This window comes from Pteropus alecto, unplaced genomic scaffold (assembly GCF_000325575.1).
Source record: "Pteropus alecto unplaced genomic scaffold, ASM32557v1 scaffold146, whole genome shotgun sequence".
In the NCBI taxonomy this organism is placed as follows: domain Eukaryota; kingdom Metazoa; phylum Chordata; class Mammalia; order Chiroptera; family Pteropodidae; genus Pteropus; species Pteropus alecto.
In genome coordinates this window covers 24882300-24908640 of record NW_006442107.1, presented here as the reverse complement: position 1 = coordinate 24908640, position 26341 = coordinate 24882300, and the positions used below count along the sequence as shown (strand labels likewise).

The 26341-nt window shown below is 35.1% G+C and overlaps 1 protein-coding gene and 2 pseudogenes across 4 annotated transcripts in view; all 3 read right to left on the bottom strand.

The window, feature by feature from the left end:
• Positions 1-21397, bottom strand: part of ESCO1 (establishment of sister chromatid cohesion N-acetyltransferase 1) — an 82420-nt gene extending 61023 nt beyond the window's left edge. Inside the window, exons 1-7 of one of the 4 annotated variants that reach the window (XR_001517672.2) lie at positions 20787-21397; positions 12098-12200; positions 8872-8974; positions 6511-8639; positions 2771-2885; positions 1648-1708; positions 157-271 (exon numbers count right to left, since the gene is read on the bottom strand). Coding sequence is in view for 3 of the 4 variants with exons in the window: in XM_006920037.3 (XP_006920099.2) it covers positions 157-271; positions 1648-1708; positions 2771-2885; positions 6511-8052 (1833 nt within the window). In the remaining variant the exon portion in view is untranslated. The remainder of the gene's footprint in view (positions 1-156; positions 272-1647; positions 1709-2770; positions 2886-6510; positions 8640-8871; positions 8975-12097; positions 12201-20786) is intronic. The other 3 variants (XM_006920037.3, XM_025038619.1, XM_015595781.2) reach the window with 3 other exon arrangements.
• Positions 13338-13453, bottom strand: LOC112469420 (annotated as a pseudogene).
• On the bottom strand, positions 13561-13679 carry LOC112469278 (annotated as a pseudogene).
• Positions 21398-26341: the final 4944 nt, after the last annotated feature.

Sequence of the window (26341 nt, the reverse complement as noted above, 5' to 3'; positions counted from 1 at the left end):
GAGAGGGGGGCAGAAATCTGAATGATATTAGGAATATTTCCAAAATAAAGATTTATGAAATAAATCTTTGGAAAAAAGGAATAAATTCATTCTCTGTAACAACATGTACAAATAAGATATTTATGATTACACTTCACCAAAAAGGTTTACACTTACTATAATTAACTGTTTTTCATCAGCTTTCTCTGCTTCTTTTAATTTCAAATCCTTTGGAATTGTTATCTCCAAATGAGAATTACACTTAGGCCAAGAATGATTTGGTGGTGTCTCCCTTCAAAAAAACAAAGAAAAAAAAACTATTAAATGTTATAGATCTACATCACTTGAAATTACTGCAGAATAAAAAATAACTTATTTTCTATAAAAGCTAACAGATTTCAACTCCAGGAGGAAAAAACTAGCCTTTTAAAAACCAGAGATGAAAAACCCATGAACAGTACTAATCTTCGATAAATAAAAAAACTGCAGCGCCTGCTACAGTTTGAATGTTTTATAGTTTTAGGCATCTGAGTCACTAATGTTTGTCCTAAACACTCTTTTCAGTAATCTGTAAGGTAAAATAAGTCACATTTAATTCAATTCTGACATTAAAGACAGAACAAAGCTTTTAATCTACTTAAAACACTTTTGCATGCTGATAATACCCAGTATTTTGAGATGCTTGAGGAAAGAAACTTTCTCAAACACTTGCTCAAAAAGATACAACCACATTGGAGGGAAATTTGGCAATGCAAGTTAAGTCCTACAGCTATGAAATTTATCCTACATTAAGTCACACAAGTGGGCAAATATATATGTATTCTAACAGGGCTTTTTTGTGTGTGACAGAAATAAAATAGAAGCCAAAATGTCTACAAAGTGGAGAAATGTTAAACAATGGAATATTCACACAATAAAATCTAATGCAGATTTCAAAAGAATGAAGTAACAGGGTAAAAAAGATGCCCATAAGACATTAAATAAAAAAAATAATAAAAGCTATAAAACAGTGTGTATAAACAGAAAAGAGAATTTGTGAATATCACTGTCTTTCTATGTGAAAAACTGAGGGTTACTAGCACAACTTTTTAGGGAAAATCCCCCAAACTCAAGAGAAAAGAGCAATTAGGGGAATCGTTTCATAAACTATATAAATGTCTAATCAATGTACTGTACACTCGAAACTAATAAAATATTTTTTAAAAATAAAGGCTATTCATCAAAAGGAAAAAAATCTTTAAATTCTGTTAAAAACAGGACAACAGGCCCAAAACAAAGTCACTTATGCTAAGCCTCAAGTCATCAAACTGAAACTAATTACAGCTTCTGCTCCCCCATAAACAGAATCTTAAATCAGACAATCAGGAATCCCCTGATCAGAATCAGTTAGGCAATCTGCCAGACAGACTCCCTGCTCTTCTCTAAAGGAGACTAACTTTGCAATAACCAACCTGACTTTTGTGCCAGTATAACTTCCTTGTTCCCACTCCCTTTTACCTATAAAAGCCTTTCCTTTTGTACAGCACTTTGGAGCTTTCTATATGCTAGACTGAACGCTGCCCAATTCTAATTGATTTTTGCTCAAATAAACCCTTAAAATTTTTAATACACCTCAGTTAATCTTTTAACTGTTGTCATATTTATACTTATATTAAACTAATACCTTACCTGTTATCACAGGTCTTAGATGTTTGGTTATTCAGTATAATGTGCTGTTTGGGAGCTGAACCTGTAATTTAATCAAGATTGGTTATATATTTTAGCTCTCTACCTAATAGTCAAAAATCATTTTACAGAAAGAAAAAAACTCAATGCATTAAATGCTTTATTTTTATTAAAGACTATTTGATAAAATTAAAATCTCTTTCCTAGAAATTACTCTTCAGAGAAAGGCAGAAAGGATCTAGAAAGCTGCAAAGACATCTAATGATAGATCAACAGTTTGCCTCTAATTTCACCAATAATTACTAGCACTTAACAATAAAGAGTTTAAATGCATAATCATACAATCTCTAAATGGAAATAAATGAAAACATTTTTCTTTAAAAAAACTAGTCTCTGGAGTTTTAATCACATTAATAAATAATGCAATCATCAATTCATTTTATTTTCTAACGTTTAAACACATTTTTCATGTTCATATTATACTTCCTCTTCCTCCACTAAGAGAAAAGGTTAAATGACCTAATGGAAGAAATTATCTGACCTCAATATTTTGCTCCAAGTACACCTTCCCTTAAGCAGTGAGAAACAACAGGAATTAGGAATTTCTTTTCTATATCCCCTGGTGCTTTACCTGATATAGCTGAGCAAATCCCCATCCAACAATTTAAATAATATACTGTCAAAAATTTTTCACAAGGTTCCTAGAATTAATTTTTGCATGGTATAAATTGCAGCATTAAGTAAATCTTTAATTTAAAGACAGAATCACTAAAATAATTAAGGGGGTTAAAGAAGCTGAAGTGGTAAACCACAAATTGTCATTTATATTTGAGAAATAAGCTGATACTACTAACTTAAGCAATTCATTAAGTAATACTTCTACAGAAAGTAAGTCATAAACAAAAGATTTAAAATAAACAAAAGAACATTTGGAGCCAAAGAATCATATCTAAGTACTTTAAACAAGCCAATCAACAGAAACAATTCCCCCCCACCATTTGAAAAAGAAAAGCAATAGTTAAAAAAGATGTAAAGGGCCTATCTGGTAGTCCACATGGTTTCCTGTTATACTGACAAAAATATCTCTGAACACAGTGAAATCCAAATAATATTTTCAAAGTATTACCTGGAAATTTACTCTCCCCTGTATCAATTTTTGCTTCACTGAGCAGAGTTGAAACAATAGTGTTATTTTCCACTGGATTGTTTTCAAGTTTAGATTCCAAACATAGGCTGAAATTCTGAACACAATTTAAAATGTTAATATTTGCTTTTATATCAATCTTTGGGTCATAACCCAACACACTTTCAGTGAAATTTAGCATACTAAGAAAATTTAAGACAATATTGTATATTTGGAGTAATTCAATAGATATGCCTTAAAAGTCTCTTCATGATCTCCCCATAAGCTACCCTCTCAATATAAGTTCCCATTATTCCTTCATGATACACTGAAAAACTTACCTCTCCTACAGTATAGTGCTTATTTGCCTGACTACACTTTTCTGAGTTTTATCTATCTAAACCTGCACTGCTCAATCAATACAGAAGCCACTGCCACATCTGACTTAAGCACAAAGTGTGGCTGGTATGACCAATTTGAGATGTTATAAATGTAAATCACGCTGTGATTTTAAGACAGTACAAAAAAAGTAAAACATCTCAATTTTAAAAACTGATTACCTCTTAAAATTATAGTATATTTATATGACAGGTTAAAGAAAATATATTAATTTTACCAGTTTATTTTTTTTAAGTGGCTACTGGAAAATTTTAAATGATATGTGGTTCACATTACATTTCTACTGGATAGTGCTGATTTAGAACACCTTTCTTTTATCAGTATAAACTCAATTGATTACTTAAACATCAACCTCTTCCATGAAGCCTTCTCCAGGCTTCCCATTCTCCTTTTCCCCAAATTTAGCATAATTCTCCATCTACTTCATATCTACCTCTTTTGTGCCCTTATCGCTTCCTATTTTGAATCATTTTTTGATTCATCTCCTGTAATTCTTTAAGAACAAAGACTGTATTATATTTATTTCTTTATTCCTAAAAGCCCCTAAATCAGAACCTTGTCAGAGCAGAAACTCAATAACTACCAAAGAAAATACTCTAATTTCTATCAACATTGTCTATCTTAGAGAAATGGAAAGGAAACAATTAACTTTCCATGTATATGTATATATCTCTATTGTGACTGAATTTACAATAAATAAGTAACATTATTTTTGAACATATTTTCTGAAAAAAATAAACATTTTTGTCATTAGAAAATTAAAAACAATAAGAATATGTTACTAATTAATCTCTATTAAAATAAGTTAGGAAGTTACTGGTATAAAAAAATCATAAAATAATTGAGCTTTAAAATTCATGTAGGCCAAATAATTTAAATTCATCCCAAACAATTCACAGAAAGCCCATCAAAGCTTAGCCTTATCAATATTCATCATTTCTCAGTATTGCTGAGGCTGACACCAAATAATTAGAGCAAAATTACAGGCAGCCATTAAAGTCTTCAAATAAGGTTTGGAGTGGCTCCATAGTGTAGTGGTTAGCACATCTGCTTTACAAGCAGAAGGTCCTAGGTTCGCACCCCAGGTGGAGCCACGGACCATGCTCCAGGTGCGCCAGGCCCCTGGTGTGCCAGGCCTCCCGAGTGCGCCGAGGCACCAGGCCCCGGGTCTATGCCACGAGTGTCTGGGAGGAGACGCCCCGCCTTCAGAGATCCAGTTCTTAAGGGGAAACAGCAACATCCACAGGTCAGGAGTGGAAGGGTGGGCAGGGGTAGGGGAACAAGCATTAAAGAGGGAAAAAAAAATGATATAAGGTTTGTTTTTACAATGTTCTACCCAAACTATGTTAGCATTGAACATTTAAAACACAAACAGTGCTATGAATTCTTTACAGATATATATATACATACACAGTAAAATCATAAAAATAAAGACAGAAAAGATCCACATCAACTTCAGGAATATGTTTAACTCTTGGAAGAGAGGTCAATAGACAGCACGTATGGACTTTAACTATATATGTAATGTACTTTTCTTTAAAAGATCTAAATCCAAAAAAATATTAATTTTTGTCAAGTTTGGGTGGTAGAAATGTTAATCTCTATAGATTAACATTATACTCATAAACATACTCTGAATGTTTGAAATATTGAAGAATTTTCATATTCAAGAATTTTCAAGTGTAAATAAAATTTTTAACATGTTCCACAGGGCTGTTTCTCATAACGTTCCTCAAGACAGAGGGACTTTAAAAATCAAATCCAAAGCATATTTTAGTAAAAGCAATAATATAGGTTAAAATAATGTGGTCTATATAAGCATCTCTATTCCAAAGAAATTACATTTCTTATTCTTCAATATATTCTCCATAAACTTTCTACCTTTTGAGTTTTGACAGGTATTTATGCAGCAAGGAGTTAGAAGATATACTCTTCAGCTATCCCTGGAATGTAAGCTATAAGTTTGCTGACAAAACATGTCCTGAAAAGAAAGCCACCCCATCTCTGCAAGCAGCCACACTTATTAGTTACACTACCACTCACTACTAATTTCTAATTACTATCACTATTTGAAGAGTTATTTTCTAATTGATACTTTCATTCCCATTAGTACAGAAAATAAAATCTAAGAGTACCCTAAGATGTCTGTTCCCTTTAAGTTCACTTTGATTTTTAGTCCACAAGAATAGACAGTATCCTATATTTTCACAGCTTCTGGCATAAAATCCCAGACTCCTCTTTCATTCAAATTTGCTCCCAGATCAAAATGTCTCTAAAGAGGACTTTAAATCACTCCCAAAAACTTTTAAGATGACTTGACTTTTTTTCTTTACTCATAATTTTTTTCTGAACTCTTATTTTTCTCAGTTCCTCTTCTAATGCTCAGAGTATGTTACTGCAGAATAAATGATGGACTGAGAATCAGGACACCTGGATTTTAATCCAATTGTGCCACAAAACATGTGACCTAAATCATATTCCTCTATTGCTGTTTCCTCATTAGAAATTTAAGTAACTGAAACAAATTAATGGAGACAAATTATAATTTGTATTATAGAGCTCCATGGTTCTATGCTTATAAAAATTTCTGCTTATTGATATTGCATATTGGTATTTTACCATAATTTAATTTGAAAAGAAATTAGCTTAGTTTCAAAACTACCTTCTCAGATAATTCTTTAAAGTTTCTTCCATTAAATTCCCTTTTTACTAGATTTCTTCCATTAGATTCTGCTTTTCAATTTATTTTTCCATTTCGATTTTATTCTCCAGTCTAAGAATTATTTACACCTTTCGATTTTATTCTCCAGTCTAAGAATTATTTATACCTTTCAAATATTTTATTTGCCAACTGTTCAAATGGCAAACCAAAAGGCATCCCTACTGATAGAAATGTTTAATTTTTAAATATTATCAAGTGGGGAAAAAAGGTTGATTTGCGCCAGCTGAAATTAATTATAATCACTTGGTCAGAATTGAGCCCAACTTTAAGCTCTACATTTTAGTCACTATGAAACATAGTTTCTATGGGTAGTTAATAGAAAAATTAAACACATCAGTGTGTTAAATGAAAAATAAAAGCTAGAATTCAAGAGGTTTATGCTTCACATAAATCAAAAATGAAGAATCAAAATGAAACAATGAGAAGCATTCACATAAATGTGAGACATCTAAAGAAGTCAGTAAGCTCTGTCACTCACTACAAGATTGGGTTAATAAAACTTGCTAACAAATGACAGGATAGCTTAACAAATATTCCAGTCTTTTATAATTCCTAAGATACAATATGTTAATACTTATTAGTACTCAAGACACCTCTATTGTGCATAATGAAAATAGATTACCTTAGTTTGTGTTGACTCAAAAGAATCTTTCATCTGGTTATCCAATGGTGGGTCAGGAGATGGTTTTATCTGATTACTCAAATGACAATTATCGGGAGCCCTTTTGATGGTTCTATTAATTTCAACTGTAATATCATCAATTTTAACTTCTTCAGAATTAATTTCTTTCATTTCTTCCTGCTGGCAAGCTGGATTTTTATCATCATGTGATTTTGTCCCTAAAAATGTACTCTGAGTCACTGGATGAGACATTTCTAATGCTGGTAGTGAAAAACTAGTTCGTAGTAAGCCCAATTTAGGGGAAACTTGAGAGTCCAACTTACTTTGCTGCACAGAGTTAAATTTTGAGAGTTTAATTTTAGTCCAGTTGGAGTTCTTTTTAGTTGAGCTGTTTATTCCATTTAGTATACACTTCACAGGCTTTGTTTTTCTGCTGGGGAAGAAACGATTACATTGAATATCCTGATCTGTTTCCTTTGAATGAAGTATTTGTCTTTCAACATCAGCCTCTTTCAATTTTATTTCTGTAGGCTTTTCTTCCTTTACAGTTTCTACTTGTGAAGACTCCTTTTTTACCTCTACAGTATCTGACTCTATTTCACCAGCAATTTCTTCACAGAGCTGGAGAATGCTACCTCGTTTGTTCTTTCTTACTTCCTCATTATTTAAACTTTGTTCAGGCACTGATGGCTGTGGACATTTTTGGGATTTTGCATTAGTATTCACTTGTGAATGAAGTGACTTCTTCATCTCATTCTTTTTAGAGACCACTGAAGTAGCTGTTTTTGATCTTTTTATCTCAGAAGTTACAGGCACAGATTTTGCTTCTTTTCTAGTCATCTTCTGAAGACAGATTTCAGATTCTTTTATGAACTGAGAACTGCAAGTATAAGCTGTCTGGTCCTCTACTTTGCGTTTTTTTCCTTTGGGGGAACTTATTATTTCATTAATTACTGGATTTTCACCCTCCTTAGAGTCAGACTTTATTTCCAGTACTTTTCTTTTCACATGTTTTTGACTCGTTTTAACTTTATTAGATTTACTTTGAGTATTGCTACAATACTCTTTTCTTGTTGGTGGCAAACTCTGTTTAACTGCTTGAACTTGTCCCTGAATTTCTCTACTACGCAGAGACCTTGTTGAAACCTCTGTTAACTGCTGTAGTCTTTGTGATCTCCGGTTAAGCTGTTCATTTGATTTAGGGGTTTCATGCACTGATTTTTTCTGAGATAATTTCTTCTTTTTTATAGATTGTTGTGAATGTCCTTTCACAGTCATCATATTTTTATTACTGCAGTTACTAGCTCTTTCACCACTGGATGCCACCTTTGCTGACCTTGTACTCATGCATTTTCCTAACTCAGGCTGATTTATTTTACTTTCATTGGAAGATTTAACCAGTGATTTTACAGCTTCCTTTGGACCCGATTTTTTTGCTAGATTCTTTTGAGAACCTTGAACTTGTGCTTCTAAATTCTTATCATCACATTTTTTAATAACATTGGAGGAATTTTCTTTCAATTTCTCCTGAATGGACATCATTCCTGAGTCAGGTCCTCCTTTCTGAGTAGTTTCTGAGAGGATTTTCGTATTCTGGTAGGTGTGAATGCTGAATGTCCAGTATTATTACTGAGGAGCAGGTCTTAAAAATCGACTTTGATGCTGATATACATTTTCGACAAAAATACTAGTTTGCTTCAAGTAAGGTTTCTGTTATCCCTAGGACATGAGAAATGCTAGCATGAAGGCTGAAAGAGATCTACTTTCCTTTGAGCAAGGCAATAGAAATTTAAGAAAAATTTAATTCTAATTTGATATTTTTAAAACTTTTTATGAAAAAATTTAATTCAGGTTCAATCTGTTTTATAAATATTTCAATTAATATCGGCTTTCAGGCCTAGCTCTATTACTGAAGGATTTATCACTGACTTGTCTGTTTTGACAAAGTTTTTGAGAACTTTTTTCTTCTGAAGTCTACAGATATTGGACTTTGAGTCATTTGAAACATGTCTTACAGCCAACACGTTTCTTTCCTTGTCTGCTGAGTCTGTTGGTTTAAAGTTCTTATCTAATCGCTTTAGTTTAATAAAATATTCTATTAATATAGATTTCCTTTTGTGCTGCCATTTCTGAAAAATTAAAAAAATAAAAATTAAATTTTGTACAATCCAAGAAATATGGCAACGCTACTACTATACAGAAATAATCCTGAGTTATATAAAATCTAACTTCTCTTTTTAAATTATTTAGTCTGTATACTTAAAGCTAATAGAAGTATCCAAAGTATATTCCTATGAATAATCAATAACTTCTTATATAAACAGATAGTTGAAAATCAGTTTGTTACTTGAAGTTACTTACAGTTCCTTTCTCACAAGACAGAATTGATCTTTCAGCCACCATAACTCATGAAAATTTGACAAAATCATTCCTTATAATATCTTCTTAACATATTACAATGGACCTAAAAGAAAAAGTATTTTTAAATGTTTAAAAGGTACAAAGGAAAGATGTAATCATTCATTAACCTCTCATCAAATATAACACTCCAGAATTTTACCGTCCTATCATTACCCTTCGGAACTCACTTTATGCATAGCACAATTTCAGTATTCCTAACCTGAAGTAAACAATGATACATGATATCCAACTGAATAACATGCATCCATTCTGTTGTTAAAAAAAAAAAGGTTTTAAAATACAAAAACTATTCACCATATATGCATATAAGAAGTTAAAATGGTAAAGTAAAATTCTATTTTGAGAAAAAAAAGTGCTACATAAATAACTACATACATAGAAAAAATCTCAGTTAAAAGGGCAAATTTAAATATACACATTAACCTCTATTCTCATGTAAAGTCTACTAAAAAATAGATTAAAGCAAGACAAAACTGTGAACATGAAGGATAAGGAACAAAAGAGAAAATAATACATTTAAAAATAAAGAACAAATAACTAACCTCCAGACTCAAGAAATTCTAAATTCTAAACTGGAAATGGGGAAAACTGAGAAGTAGCTCTTCTTAAACCACAGAATGCCCGAGGACTCAGGAATTGGCAGCACGAGGCTCCACAGGAGATGGGGACAAAAATGAGACTCAAAAAAACTGAAAGACTCCCAGATTGCCTTTCCAATTACTAGTACCCAGAAGACTGCCCTACATCACTCCCTGAAGAATGGGGGTATAACTCTCTGGAAGGAATAAAACAAAAGGTCTTTCATCTAGGGGCTCAATAGTCACAGCTGAGGGAAGTATCATACTGTCAGAAGAGGTAATAAGTATGAGTACACATATGGATTGGTGATACCCACTCCCTCTACCCAAAGCCCTCTCTGCCTACTCAAGAGACTCCCAGAGAACAGCAGCCAAGCCTACTTCTTCTATGAAGAAAATTGAAAGATTTTCTAATTAATCTGACAAGCTTAAAGACCTAAAAAAGACTGCTAGCACCTATTAGTCAGTGTGTGCACACACACAGATAAACCCTACAGTCTGAAGACTACCAGCCCATCCACCATTCTAGCACAGACAGCATACAATCAGTTTGTAAAGTCTCAGTTGTAACCATGAGCAGATAAACAAGAATCAACACATACATGAGGAAAACCTTAAAATGAAAAAAACAAAACAAAACAGGAAACAAGTAGCTTGAAGAAAACAAACTATACAGAGACAAAAACTAAAAATAAGCTGATTCATCCATAAAAATATACAAAAACATTCTTAGTACAAAAAGAATGTCTTTAAAATGAAAAATAATATAAAAGCAATGAAAAAGTCAGTTACAAGATAAAGGTAAGGAGATCTATAAAGCAGAACAAAAAGACTGAGATAGCAAGTAGGAAACAAAAGATAAGAACATTAAAGGATCATCAATGAATGTCCAATAATCTAGTAACTGGGGTTTTAGAAAACAAAGAAAAAGCACTGAAAAAAATCAAGAATGGGAAAAGTTTCCCTCCAACAGAAAGACATGAGTTTCCAGATTAAAAGACCCAAGAGGGTTTAGCAAGATGGATGAAGAAAAGATTTGAAAAAGTATATCATGAGAGTAGGATCTCAACTATATACAGATTAAGAATTGTATTTACATCAGACTTCTCAACAGCAACAGAAGAGAGATAATAGAAAAATCCTCCACAGTAGAATTCAATGCCAACAATTAAGTGTGAATCTAGAATAAGGATACTTTCAGACATGTAGGGTTTCAAAAAACTTACCTCCCACACATATTCTAGGAGCTGCTAGAGAAAGTGTACCACAAAATGAATATTAAAATGAATCAGAGGAAAAGGAGAAAAGGGCAGGAAGTTTAGAAGGAAAAAAGGGTGATGTATGTGCCTTTACTAAAATTCATTTGAATAAATTCGACAAAAAGAATTTTTAAAAATAATTGTGATTGATAACACAAATATACCTATATAGCCACTCCTGAATCTCTACTCATACCAATAGAAAGAATAAGTAGGCAACTCAAATACTGATGATATTTTCAAACATCTTTCTTGGTATCATCAACTTTTGGAGTATACAGACCAAGAAAGCAATTATCATGTTATAAAGAGTAACGCAAGAAGTCTCTCATTAAATTCAGTGAGTATTTTTTTAAGTGTTGCAGAGGCTATACAATTAAGCAAGAGAAAGAATATGCAAAAATTTGTAAGTTAGAAAATTATTATTTGCAGGAAAATAAAAATCCAGGACAATCATAAAAATTACTAGTACGTAAATTTGGTATGGTGAATAGGTAAAAAATAAACATTAAAACTCAAAAGTTTTAAATAAACAAAAATCAGCTGAAATACATAATAGAAGAAAATATCACATACCAGTTTCAATACATTAAAAAAAAGTAATGGGCTGTAGATTTGTGCTTGCTGATATTAAAAATACATTTAGTTGTAATAATTAACAATTTAGTTCCAAAATAGCAATAGACAGGAGATTAATGGAAAAGAAGAGATTCCAAAACAGGCCCAAATGCATGAGGAAAATTTAGTATATATAAAGGTGGTATTAATTTCATTAATTTCAAATTAATGAAGAAAAGATTATTCAATTATTGGTGTTAAGATAACTAGGTAACTATCTGGCTAATTCTGGTTTAAAAGTGAGGTAACATCCAGGAAAATTTTAATCTTTAAAAAGTAAAACATTAAAATGTGGGAGAATTTTAATATTTATTTTCAGAAAGGGAAAGGCTTTCAGGCCTTGTCATAAAATTCAGAAGCCAAATTTGAGAGATAAAACTCGGGAAAAAACACTGGCAAAAAATAGCAAAAGTTAATCACCACAATATATTAATAGGAAAGACACCATAGATAGCTAATGTAATAATAACAAATATAAATATAAAAGAACTATGGGACCAAGTGTCAGAAATGTGACACTATATATGCACTACATAGTGGGTATATACTCACTTAACTATATACCCACTTAACTGTTTTATTATGTAGACAAACAACCTTAACAAATAATTAAAATGCAAGTTAAATTTCTCTCTGAAAATATAAAGTATAGTTGGCACACTGACTAATCATCTTGGAAGATACTAAATTATAAAAGTATAAGCCACTTACCTCACTGAAATGGAAATCACATATCACTTTTTTCTTTAAGTTGACTGCTGATGCTTCTAATGAATGATGCTTCTAACAACTTCCTGTGTGTTTGGGAATTAAGCTTAAAAAAATATATATATTTAGCTAAGGTAAAGCTAAGGCAAAACAATCTATTAAAAAACATGAGAATACAAAAATAATATTGTCTATTAACTGATATATTAAAACAACTTAGACTAAGCAAGACTAAGTAAACAATAACCTAATGACAATTTTTCACCATTATGTGCAAAACATCACAAAACTGCAATATGGGGACCAATTCATTTTTACACTGTATAATAGATTTGGGCTTTCTTCAAAAATAATCACTACATCCTATCCTAAACCCCACCACCACAGAAGTATATTTTTCTTCCTAACCGATGCTGTTCTTGGTCACATGCCTTATTTTGGCCTCATGGTGGGCAGAGTGTATTTGCCTATCCCCAAAAGCCTTGGCCATCTGACTTGTTTTGGCCAATGGGATATCAGCAGAAATGGTGCAAACAAAGTTTTGGAATATCTCTGTGCAGTTTGACTTGCCCTCTTGTACCTCTGCCATCACTCTAAGAAGGATTTTACCACTCACTAGACACAGTCCTTTCACCCTAGGCCCACAACAAACAAAGCAGAATTACACAGTGAGAAGTAAAGTCCATCCACACTCACAGATGCCAGCCAAGCCTGACCTAAATCACCTAACCCACAACTGCTCTATTGATATGTAAAAATTAATTAATTGCGGTTTTAAGCCATTATGTTCTAGGGCAGCTTCTCATACAGCCATCGCAGTTAATTTTGCAAGTTAATTTTTATTTTCTGGGAAGTTAGAAATTTACCAAAGATTAAGCCTCAGAGGTACAATAACTTGAAAAAAACAAAATTCATTTATCACTCTAGCACTAAGAATTCTAATTTTTAAAATGACGAATTGTGTTAATTTTTTTCCTCCCAATTTCTAAATATTTTAATATATTTGGCAGTTGGTACCTACCTTAGAAAAGAGGTAAATTGATACACAAATCTACAGTAATTATCAATCACCTGTTCAGGTATGCTAAGGATCACTTCACTTTAGTTTGCCCTCCATGCTAAATCATCACTGATGTAGCATTATATACCCCCTTTCTATTAAATAAAACCCTGTAATCAAGGATCAAAATGCATTATCTAACCCATTAACAAATTTTTTTTAAAAATTACTTATTATTATTTATGCCTACAGCACCTGGTCTTCCTAGGTGGTCTCCCATCCAAGTACTAACCAGGCCCAATTCTGCTTAGCTTCCAAGATCAGACATCAGGCTTGTTCAGAGTGGCATGGCCAAAGACCATGGACCATGGCTCCACTGGGACACGAATCCAGGACCTTCTGCATGTAAAGCAGACGCGCTAACCACTACGCTATGGAACCACGTCCTTTATTTTTTTATTTTTTACACCTACAGCACCTGGTCTTCCTAGGTAGTCTCCCATCCAAGTACTAACCAGGCCCAAACCTGCTTAGCTTCCGAGATCAGACGAGATTGGGCACGTTCAGGGTAGTATGGCTGTAGCCATTACCAAATTGACAAGAACTCCCCCCCACAACTCATAGCTAGCTTATTAATATAATCCTAACAAAATCAATATTGAGAGCAAAAAACAATAAAACTTTACATAAAATGACTTCAGAAAACTCACAATAACATTTGTTTTATTACAGAAAAATATATGATACATGTTAGAAAGTACCCAAGAATTTAAGAGTACATCCAATTTCTCACAGTGCTTTATAATAAAATGTACTCGAATTTTAATTATTAAAACATTTACACTGTATGTCACCCAATATATTTTAAATTTAAAGTGATTTTTTTTTTAATTTGTAATTGTGATGTAATTCCTATACTACAATCACCTCTATAAAGTGGTTAGTATATTCAGAGTTGTTCAACAATTCTCACTATCTAACTGCAGAATATTTTCATCATCCCAAAAAGAAACCCCATACCCATTAGCAGTCACTTCCTATTCCCCTACTCCCTCCAGCCACTGGCAACTACAAATCCACTTTCTATCTCTACGGACTTGACTATTCTGGATGTTTCATACAAATGGAATCACAAAATGTATGACCTTTTGTGATTGGCTTTCACTTAGCATAATGTTTTCAAGGTTCAAATAATATAGCATGTATTAGAAATACATTGTTTTTTATGGCTGAATACTATTTCACTGTAGAATATACCACATTTTGTTTATCTATTCATCAGCTGATGGAATGTTTCTACATTTTGTCTAACATGAATAATGATACTATATGAACAATCCTGAGTTTTTGTGTGAACATGTTTTCAAGTCTCTTGAGTATATATCTAGGAATATAATTGCTGGGCCTTATGGTAACTATGTTTAACTTTTGAGGAACTTTTCCAAACTAGCTGTATCAAATTCCTACTAGCTATGTATGAGGATTCCAATTTTTTCTTGTCAGCATTTATTATCTTTTTACATTTTAAGTCATACTTTTGCGTGTAAAGTGGTATGTCATTATAGCTTTAATTTGCATTTTTCTATTGACTACATTGAGTATCTTTTCATGCTTACTGGGTATCTGTATTTCTTCTCTGGAGAAATGTCTGTTCGAATCTTTTCCTCATTTTTAAAATTAGGTCATTTTATTATTGAGTTGTAACAGTTTACCTGGATATTAAACTCTCATCAGATGTATGATTTACAAATACTTTCTCCAATCTGTCAGTTGTCTTTTCGAGTCCTTGGATACACAGATGATTTTAATTTCCATAAATTTAATTAATCTATCTTTTCTTCGGTTGCTTGTGATTTAGATGTCATATCTAAGAAACTATTACCTAATCCAAGACCATGAAAGTATGTATCTATGTTGTCTTCTGATTTTTTTTTATAGTTTAGATCTTTGGTCCATCTTGTAAGTTTCTAAGTGTTGAGATGATAAAGGTGTATTTTGTTATAATTAGGTGACTTCGGGAAAGCACCTAAGGTCGAGGACTGGTTGCCAATAGAGCCCTGTGATTACTGTTGGAACTTTCAGTCCCACTCTGACCTCTGCAGAGGAAGGGGCTAAAGGTTAAATTAATCACCAGCAGCTATGATTTAAGCTATTATGAATATGTAATGAAGCCTCCATAAAACCCAAAGGACAGGGTTCAGAGAGCTTCTGAGTTGGTGAACATGGAGATTTGGGGAAAGTAAGGTGCTCAGAGAGAGCGTAAAAGCTCCATGCTCTAATCTCAAACCTTGTCCTGTGCATCTTCTCCATCAGTTTTCTATTAGCTGCTGCTCTAGCAAATTAATTGAACCCAAGAAGGTTGTGGGAACCTCTGATTTATAACCAATTGGATAGAAGTAAACAACCTGGGCTTTGCAACTGCCATTGAGTCGGAGGGGTCATTGGAACCTCTAGTCTGTAGCTGGTCAATGAGAAACCCAGATAATAACCTGAGGTTGTGACTGGCATCTGAATTATGTGAAAAGGTGGGGGTTAAGGCAGAATCCTCAACCTGTGAGCTATGATACTCTCTCTAGGTAGATAGTGTCAGGATTCAGTTAAACTGCAGGACACCATGCAGGTGTCTAAGAACTGCCTCGTGTTGTGAGAAGCCCAACACACACACACACACACAGAAATTGTGTCCAGGATCTCAACTGATACAGTATTTGTCTTCCTCTAACTTGTTTCACCTACCATAATGTCCTCCAGGTGCATTCCTATTGAGGCTTCTTTTTTATGGCTGAATATCCCATTGTATGTATGTACATCATCTTCTTTATCCAGTCATCCAACAATAGATACTTAAGTTGTTTCCGTATCTTGGCTACTGTAAACAATGCTGCAATGAACTGCAATGAACATGGAGGTATATATATCATTGAGTTAACACTTTTAGATTTCTTTGTATAAATATCCAGAAGTGGAATTGCTGGATCATACAATCTTCTGAAAAACCTCCATACTGCACCAAGTTACACTCCCACCAACAGTGCACAAGGGTTCTCTTTTCTTGCTTGCCAACACTTATTTCTTCTCTTTTTGATAATAGCCATTCTAACAGGTATTAGATCATCTCATTGTGGTTTTGATTTCCATTTCCTTGATGATTAGTGATCTTGAACATCTTGTCATGTACCTGTTGGCCATCCGTATGTCTTCTTTGGAAAAATGTCTATTCAGATCTTCTGCCCATATTTTAATCAGATTTTTTTTTTTTTTTTGCTATCCGGTTGTGTGAGTTCTTTATGTTTTAGATAGTAACCCTTTATCAGATATATTACTTACAAATATTTTCTCCCATTCAGTAGGTTCCCTTTTCACCTTGTTGATGGTTCTCTTTGCTATATAGAAGCTGTTCAGTCAGATTTAGTCTCATTTGTTTATTTTTGCTTTTTTTGCTTTTGTTGCTTTTGCTTTTGGTGTCAGATTCAAAAACTCATCACCAAAACTGATGTCAAGGAGCTTACCACTTGCATTTTCTTCTAGGAGTTTTATGGTTTCAATGTTCAAGTCTTTAATCCATTCTGAGTTAATTTGTACGACATAAGGCAAGGTTCCAGTTTTCACAACACCATTTATTGAAGAGACTATCCTTTCCCCACTGTATATTATTGGCTCCTTTTGTAGTTTAATGAGGAAGTGTGAGTCCCTCAATTCTGTTATTCTTTTTTGCAATTGTTTTGGCTATTCTGTATATCAATTTTAGGATCAGCTTGTCAATTTCTGCAAAAAAGTCAGCTAGGATATTGACAGGGATTACACTGAATCTGTACATCAAGTCATAGAATATTGTAACCTTAGTAAGTCTCTCAATCTTTGAACATGAATATCTTTTCATTTATTTAGGTCATCTTTAATTTTTTTAAGCATTGTTTTGTAATTTTCAGTGTACAAGCCTTGCACTTTTTTTTGTTAAATTTATTTCTAAGAAAAGTTCTTACTTAATGTTGTCATCTGTAATGGTAAGCAAAACAACTTATAATGAAATGAATTCTCCCACAGGCACAGACTAATTGATATAAACAAGAATTAAGTTCTACGGCACCCCATCAACGACGTTACCAAGGACTTGCTGTATTCTATTCTTTTCGATTCCATTATAAAAAAGAATTCTTTTCTTGATTTCCTTTTTGGATGGTTCGGCACTAGCATACAGAAATACAACTGATTTTTGTATGCTAACCTTGTATCCTATAACCTTGTTGAATTCATTTATTAACTCTAATGTTTTTTGTAAAGTCCTTAGGAATTTCTATATACAAAATCATGTCATCTGCAAATAGAAAGTTTTTTATTCCTTTCCAATATGGATGCCTTTACTTCTTTTTCTTGCCTAATTGTCTTGGCTAGAATCTCCAGTGCAATGTTGAATAAAAGAGGCCAGAACAGATATCCTTGTCTTGTTGCTGATGTTAGGGAAAACTGAACTATATCTGTGTTACAAAGAATGATATATGTCAGGAAGACTGTACTATTTGTAGGAAAAAGAATTATATTTATGTTATTAAATTATAATTATGTTAAGTTATATTTGCCTTTTACTTAACCATCACTAAAGATGACACAATAGAAACATTTCCTAATACAAAGTCCTTAAAACAGCTCCTGGCACAGCATACACCCTTATTATTAGCTATAATAATTAATATTACTGATACAGTAACATTTTTGATGAGAACATATATTTACCTTAGTTACTCCCAGTTTTACTTAACTACTTGACAACTCCAATTCTGTATCGTTATTATCCTTTTCAGCGTCAATAACCACATTAATTCTAAACTATTCAATAATTTACATTAAAGCAGTAGTTTTCTAAGTGTGGATAGGGACCCCGAGGATTCCAGAGACTCTCTGAAGGGGTTCATTAGATCAATATCATTCATGGATAAAAGATCAATATAAGTGCAAAACACACCAATGATTTGAATGCAATATTGTAAGAAGTATATAGTTTCAAATTCCACATTGCAACTAACTTTTAAGAAACTAGTACTTGTTGAGTTTTGTTGTGAAATCAAGAATATATCTCAATTACCTGAAAAAGTTATAGCACTCCTCCCAACATATCAGTGAGAAACTGGACTTTCTTCACATACTTCAACCAGAACAACATGTAACAATAGACTAAATGCAGAACCTGATGGGACAATTCAGCTGTCTTCTATCAAGCCAAACATTAAAGAGATTTATAAAAATGTAAAACAGTTGCCATTCTTTGACTAAACTTGTTTTGCAAAATAGTTGTTTTTCATAAAAAATGTTATTTATATTAACCTGTAATTATTAGTTATTCTTGAATGAATTAATGAATATTTTAAATTAATTTCAAATACAACTGCCAATAGATATAACCTATATAGTCTATGGCCATACGACCCTGAACATGCCCAATCTCGTCTGATCTTGGAAGCTAAGCAGTGTCGGGCCTGGTTAGTACTTGGACAGAAGATATAACCCATATAAACGAAAACTGTTTGGAGTCCTACAAAATTTTTCAGAGTGTAAAGGGATCCTCAGCAAAAAATTTGAAAACTACTAAAGTTATATTTAATATTCCATTTTTATTTACACTCAGGATGCAGCCATAAATGTTTATGAAGTAAGCTGACAAGAACAGAGAACATAAATCTTGCTTTCTTCAAATGTACTGTAATCCAATTAAGCATAAGATATAATCTCCTCAAAAAAGAAAACAGAATGATTGGGCTAACAGAAGGATATATTTGCCAAAAATAACTATAGTAATATCATATAGCTATAATACAGAACTTATGCAGAAATAGAGCCAAAGAAATTTCACTGTGTCAAGAAAAATTGATGCACAGAAAAACAAAAGTCTGGGCTTCAAAGGGTTAACATAGTCCTTCAATGAATTACCTACGGTAATAATTTTATTGGAGTTGGTTTATAACCACCATCTAAACTGATCACCTTTAGTAGAGATTATTCAAAGAACTCTGTGGAACACAAATCTGCTAATAAAAGTCACGAAAAAATTTACTTTAAAAATCCATTATTTTTAATTATGCGATACTAGTCACCTTCATTATTAGAATAAATACAATCAACTTTATGCTGTAATCAATTACCAAGTTAAAAAGGGCCATCCAACAAAGAGGGTTAATGGTATTCATTAATTAGGGTCCTTTATCAGTTCTTCTGGAAGTATAATTTATTAATTTAAATGCCGAGCACAAAACCTTGTATGGGGTGATGTTAAAAAAAATTACTGTTTACTACAGAATTATAATACTGACCAATGAGAAATGACAGTATATTTTCCTCACCCAGGAATGATTAAGGTGGGCAGAAGCTCATAAGCCAGGGCAAGTTTTGTTCTAAGAAGGGTACTTCCAAAGTCACACAGTCTGACTTAAGGTGTAAATACTGCATTCTGCCTAAAAGGAAAGTGTTAGCTTTTTTATTTCTTCACATGCTCTAAAGCCTGAATTTGCAGCTTCCAAATTAAGCATTTTTTAAGCACTTTTATATCTAATTCCATGGTGAGAATTTTCAAGTTTTCAAATTAAAAAAGTTCCACTGGTGTTGGTGCCCTGTGTGAAGCAAAAACTAAGAACCTGATCAGAAGAAAGGGTAAATACAACAAAGTTCACTGCAACCAGAATATTTTAAACTGAAATACGTTATACCCAATTTTTAAAAAAATGTTTAGGTGGGGAAAACAAAACCCACCCACGTCCTACTCTTCCACTAAGTAGCATTCTTTTATTGGTTTCTGCAAAAACCATTTATTGAAATATCATTTGAGAATACTAGTTAAATACTGTGTGCTGCAATTACTTCCTGCCGAAAGAATCCCATTTCAACTAACAGCTACACAAAACAATCACTTATCAAATCTCAACGATATAACTCTCTTCCTCCTCCTCCGCTGCGCCCCTGTCTCCTGGATAATACTGTATGTGCTGGGTTTTCTGAACTCAACGTTTAGAGGTGAAGGCGAAGGGGTTGGGAGGTGAAAGGTGAGGGACAAGGAGGTTGAGATTCTGGGGTGGGAGAGTTCTAATTTTTGAAGTTGCTATCCCACTCCGCCGAAGTAAAACAAACCCCCGCCGACAAATTATCTTATGAATAGTGATAAATCGAGGACCCGATTCCTTTCTGCTCTCAATTATCTCTATAAACTCCACTATGGCCCTCATTGCATCTATTTCTATTCCGGAACAGCTCTACCTGTGCCCAGACTGTCAAGTCCAACCTGAATTACTCCATGACCTTGGACCCGGGCCACTGTTCGCCTTCCAGACTAAAGACCGTGAAACCAAGACCCCCTCATCCCGTCCGGCAGACTGCAGAGGCCTCAGGGTTTCAGGCCGGGTCAGCGGGTGGCGGCGAGGGCAGGGCAGCCAGCCGTAGGAACCGAAGCTCCGAGATGGCTTGGAGGAAATGCCGCGAGGGAGGCGAGAACAAGGCCCGGGGCTACCTGCGGGCCAGCGCCGACGCCGCCACAGTAGTCGCAGTGGCTGCACACCACTTCGGGGCTCAGGTGCCCTCGTGGCTGCCTAGAGAGCCCCAGCCGCCTGACCTGGTCCTCGGTCACGGCCCCTTATTACCGCTGACCGCCCAACAAGCAGCAGCAGGTGATGTGGCGACTGGGTAGCCGAGAAGCGCGGGTTGTCTGCTTACCTCAGGCAACGGCGTCTCGAAGCCGCCCACTCTCTTTCAGGGCGCCAGGATCCCGGACCAGAGTAGGAAGAGGCGTGCGAGGCAATAGAAAGGTGAAACAGGAAGGGGGAGAACCGTCAGGCTCTCCAGAGGGCTGGCAAAGGGAGGAGAGAACGCAAGCGGCACGACAGCAGGCGGCAGGAACGGTCGGGACGCCCGCGTACCCTGCTCACTCTAGCCGAGGGTCCACCGCGAGCCGGCAGACTGCCTCACATCCGGGTACTAGGAGACACTCAGCTGCTTCTGCCGCGACCGCCGCCTTCCCAGCGGCGCAGAAACGCCAAACTTCCGGCGACGGCGACGGCGACGACGACGACGCCTCGCCCGTCAAATGGGAGTTACCTGTGACCGTCTCGGGCGCGCTTGCGCAACGCTCCTCTTCAGCCCGAACGGGTTCAGCTGACGTGCCCCGAAGACGAAGATGGCCGCTACGCTCGCTGCGTGTCACGCAGTTTTTCACCCGGGCCGGGACGGCGAGGCGTCGGGGAAAAGCGAGCCAGCGTCCATCCTGGGCGCAGGCGCGGTGGGAGGCCTCGCGTGCGCGCACCGCGGGTGGGCTCCTCGCGAGGAAGTGGCGGTGCTCCCTGGCGGCGGCCTCTTGCTCTTCCTGGGGTCATCTCTTGGCATAAAGCCATTTACGCCCCCAGCGGTGGTGGTTTCTCTTGGAAATTCGTCGCCGCAGGTTCCTCTGCTGGTTGCAGGTATTGTTCTCTGCAACCTCTCATTCAAATATTTTTAATATTTGGGCCAATGTAAAGAAAAGAGGAGACAACTGACCCGTCTCTCTCCTTCCCCTGTACTGCATTCCAGCGCCTCCAGAAAACGCGGGGCTTCACCTTCTTGCACACTTTACTCCTTGTGAACAAGAGCGCAAGAGTCTACACAAGAAATTGTAGACTAGTCCACTAGGTTTAGTCATAGCAGGTATTCAAACAAAAAGCTTTGGTTCTTCGAAGCCTCTAAAGATAGAATCCAGGGTTCTATCACTAGGATTCGTGGTTCCCAGACTGCTTTTGAACACTATTTCTATGCTACACTTTTCTTATTTGCAAATCTATGAGAATAGATAAATCGGAACTCTTGCCTTTGAGAATCTGAAGACCTCCTCTTTTGAAGACAAATACAATTAAAATGTGCTCAAAGTTTGTCAAGCCTGTTGTTTTTCTGACAATATATCTTTCACAAAACTTTATCGAACTGCCTGTCAGTTAAGTCTGGAGAGAGTCTCTGGTTTAAAAAACCAAACAGGTTGGTTTTGATGGGCGAGGCTATTGCCCACATCACCACATGTTGTGTTAGCCTAGCAAAAACCTGACTGCTCCCCAGACCCCAATGTATATAGTTTATTGATACATGCCAAATGGCTTAAATTGAGAGGAAAAAACTCAGAAGTAGACAGCTGGCCTAGTTAAAGCTGGTTATCTACCAGAGTATCTGGCTTATACTTGCCTTTACCTTTAGATTCTCAGACAATTGGTGGGATTTCTTTTCAAGTGTAAACCACTTCAGTAACTCAAATTTTGCCATGCGAACACACAAACCATCTTTACAAGTTTCCATTCCCACAAAATAGGCCTCTGCTTCTGAGTAATCTACTCCACATTATTCGTTGTGCTGGCCACAATCAGGAGCATAGGAATCCTTACAGACCATGTGAAATCATATGTATATATGTTTGATGCATAGCTAAATCATACTCGATTTATAATTCATGTCTGCAATTCTAGATTTTCTTATCTAAAACTAAATATAGTCAGGTTCTTAAACATGCTGTGAAAGTATAACATAGTTTGCTTTCACAATACTATATTATAAACTTTAAAGTTGCTGAGAGACTAGCTCCTAACTGTTCCCACCACAAAAAAAAAATAATAATTGTGTGATGTGACAGAGGTGTGGGTTACAGTGGTAATCATATTGCAATATATAAATGTATCAAATCAACATGTACACCTTAAAGTTATACAATTTTACATGTCAATTATTTCTCAATAAAAATAAATTTTTACTTTTATGGGAAAAAGTGACTTTCTCGAGTATTATTCTTTATCTCTTTAAGAGTTTTTATCTTTCTAGGAGATATTTTTCATTTCTGATTCATTAATGCCAGAGGTCTCAATTTGTGTTTTGATTAAATCTTAATTATTCTGTAATATGTTTGACAAAATTTGTTTTGCCTTCCATCAATAGTTTTCTTTTAGAGCTGTCTGTCTATGATCTTTAGAATTTGGTTCATTTGATTTGGTCGTCTACTAAAAAATAATCATGATCAACTGAATAAATTATTTTGCTTGACTGAGCTTTCAAAGATTGTATAGCTCACAGCAAACTGATCCCAGTAAAAAGAGAGGCCTTCATTCCTAAGAGCTCCTGAGAAAGTCCTAGGGGAAAGCTCTGATCGTTTCACCTTTTGCCATGTGTACATACATGCTAAAAATACTTGCTGTGCTCTAGACGATGCATCTTGGTGTTTAACATGGTTCTATAAATTGTGAAGGTCATTTTCACAATCCTTACACAAAGAACTGCAAGTTCCTACTTATAAATTCTCTTGATAAACTTAAAATTGTGAATGTAGTCTCGTGGATTTAAGTTGTTTTGCTTCCTGACTCTAAACTGCAGAATATACTTTTCTATACTTGCTTATCATTGGGACATCTACTTCTAAAAACTAAGAATAGTTGCATTGCCCCACACATCACATTCTCCTTTCCTTGTTCCTTTTGTTTCTTGTGACCAATCTGAAGGTCTGTAACATTTAAAACCTCTGCAAACTCCCAGAAGACAGGGTAGTCTCACTTTCAGACTTACCCTCCTGCTCCCAGCAAATAAAGTCTTTTTCTTTGTTGCTCCGCTCTTGTTGATTATATTTTAGGATTCCTGAAAGTCTTATAAGATGAGAGAGTAAAAATTCTAAAAAATTTTAAAGTAGAAAATTAAAACAGAAAAATTTTAATAATTTGGTATAATGACAATGACATTTCAATTTGCCATCTTTTGGGAGACCCACCATTAACACATACAAGTAATAATGCTGGCCCCACAAACTTGAGAAGGAACAAGTAGGTGTTAGCCAGATAAAAGAACTGAATGTACAAAAGTCTGGAGAAGAGAGTGAGCTTGAAGGATTCCAGGAACTCAAATATTCCAATATCACTGAGGGGAAAAGGGATTAAGAAGTAGGCAGAGATCAAAGCAGGAAGAGCCTTGAAGATAATAGGGTGCAGTACCCTGTGCTCAATATTAGGAATACTTCAATGAACCATCTGCACACAACATTCCCTTCCTCATGCAGCGTTCATTCTAATGGGGGGCAGACATTTAGTTATTTCACAAATACTTACTAAGGGCACGTTGTATGCAAGGCACTATTCTAGATGCTGGGGATACAGAACTAAACAGTACAGACAAATTTCTGCCTTCAGACAGTTTACATTTTCATGTCAATAAGTAAACAAATAACAAATGCAAATAAGGAAATAAATATGGTAATAAACAGCAGCACTGTCTAATCAAACTCTTTGATTGTAATGTTCTATATCTGCACTGTCCAAAAGGGTAGCCATAGATGCAGATGGCTATTGAGCACTTGAAATGTGATTATTGTAACTGAAGAACTGAATTTTTAATTTTATTTAATTTTAATTTAAATAAATTTAGGCATTTTTTTAGTCCAGGGGCTCATTAATATCATGACTTTTTTTTTAACTCTCTCTTAAGACTGGTTCTTCTCTCAGCTCTAAGGGAGTTTCCAACAACTACCTCTCTGTTCATGTCCAAAAGTAAAGAGTATTCCCTTCAAAGTTCTGGTTGAATCATCTTTCATCCCAAGCCCACTGTGGACCAAGAAATGGAATGTGATTATTGACATAAGGGTAGAGTTAGCTTCCTTAGGACCATATGAATCACCAGATTATTGGAAACTGTTGGGAAAAGCAGGGGATAGATGTTGAGAAAGCAGCACACAAATGTTCATTACAATCTAGCTACTCAAATTGTGGTCCATGAGACTAGGGGCATCTTCATCAACTGAAGTCTTGCTAGTGTTTAAAAACAAAACAAAATTCAACAGAGTAAATTTGAAGATCTAATTGGCTTTATTTAGTTATTTATGAATTGGGCAGCATCCCATCTAGCAACTGAGGGATTGCACAAAATAGAAGGTTTATATAGGAAGCAGAATGAGGCAAGGGAGCTATTAGTAAAACAAAAGAAGCCACGACATCTTTACTTTGGGGAATCATATAGGTTGCCTCTTCTTTCTATGGGGGATGGAGATGGCCTAGGTGTCAGATTATCTTACTGATGTATGACCAGAAAATTCCAGACTGGTTAATTAAGATTATATTTCCGGAAGAGGTTGAAATTGCAATTAGATCATGTACAAAATCTTGGTATCTTGAGCTTTTAGCATAAGTGATGCCATTTGGGGCTTGTAGATTTTTCTCTTTAACATTAGAAGTGCAGAATTTCAGAGCTCACACCAACTGAATTTGAATTTTCATTCTAAAGTTTACTCCAAGATGAATCCCATGCACATTAAAGTTTGATGAACATTGCCTTACAACATCCAAGATTTCAAATGATCAGGGATGAAGTCCAGGCTGGAGATACAAATTAAAGCCATGGTTTTGGAGGAGATCACCTAAGCTAAAGGAGATGGTATCCAAAAGGAGAGAGCCCTGATATGTAATGGCTCAGTAGAGGATGAGACAGCTAATGAGACCTAGAAAGAGTAGCTGGTGGGATAAGAATAACCTCTGGTGCACTTGATGTTTTGGAAGCCAAGAAAGGAGGGTGTTTGTGTTGAATGCTGCTGAGCTGTTGAGTAAGATGAGAACAGAAGTTGGTCTTGGAGGCTTTTGGTCTTTAGAAAAGCAGTTTCAGTGTAGTTTGAAAAGTGAATTGGAGGTGATAAAAACAGGTATTGACAGCTCACTTAAGTTTTTCTGTGAAAGAAATCTGGCAGTAGCCAGAGCTGCATCAGAGAATTTTGCTTTTAAGGTAAATTTGCATGCTGATGAAAAAAATCTAGTAGAGGAGAAATTGATAATTCAGGTTAGAAGGGGATAACTGAAGAACTCAATTTTTTGAGAAAATGAGCGATCCATAATACAACTTAGAGGAATTTGCCTTTGGAAGGAGCAATAATATTTCTACCCTTGTAACAGGAAGTAGAATGGCTTGTTTTCTCGAAGAAGTAGAAAACATTAGCAGGGAGTAATTTGGGAGAGGAGCTGTACAATGCTTGAGAGGGAGAGAAGAAAGTATGAAATAGTTTGTGAGCTTATTAAAGAAGCATAACACGATCTCTGGGCAATGTAGGGTACCCTTTTGAGGTCCGAGACCAGAATTGAAAGTGAAAATAATTAGCTAAACTGTGTGATTTTCTTCAGATCCATTAAGTAACGCTGAAGTTCCTGGTTTGGAAGCAGAATTAGCATAATTCTTTGAGCTTCTCTCAGAACTTCCTTTCGCTTACGGATATACTTGCCGCTACATAATACAAGGCGGAC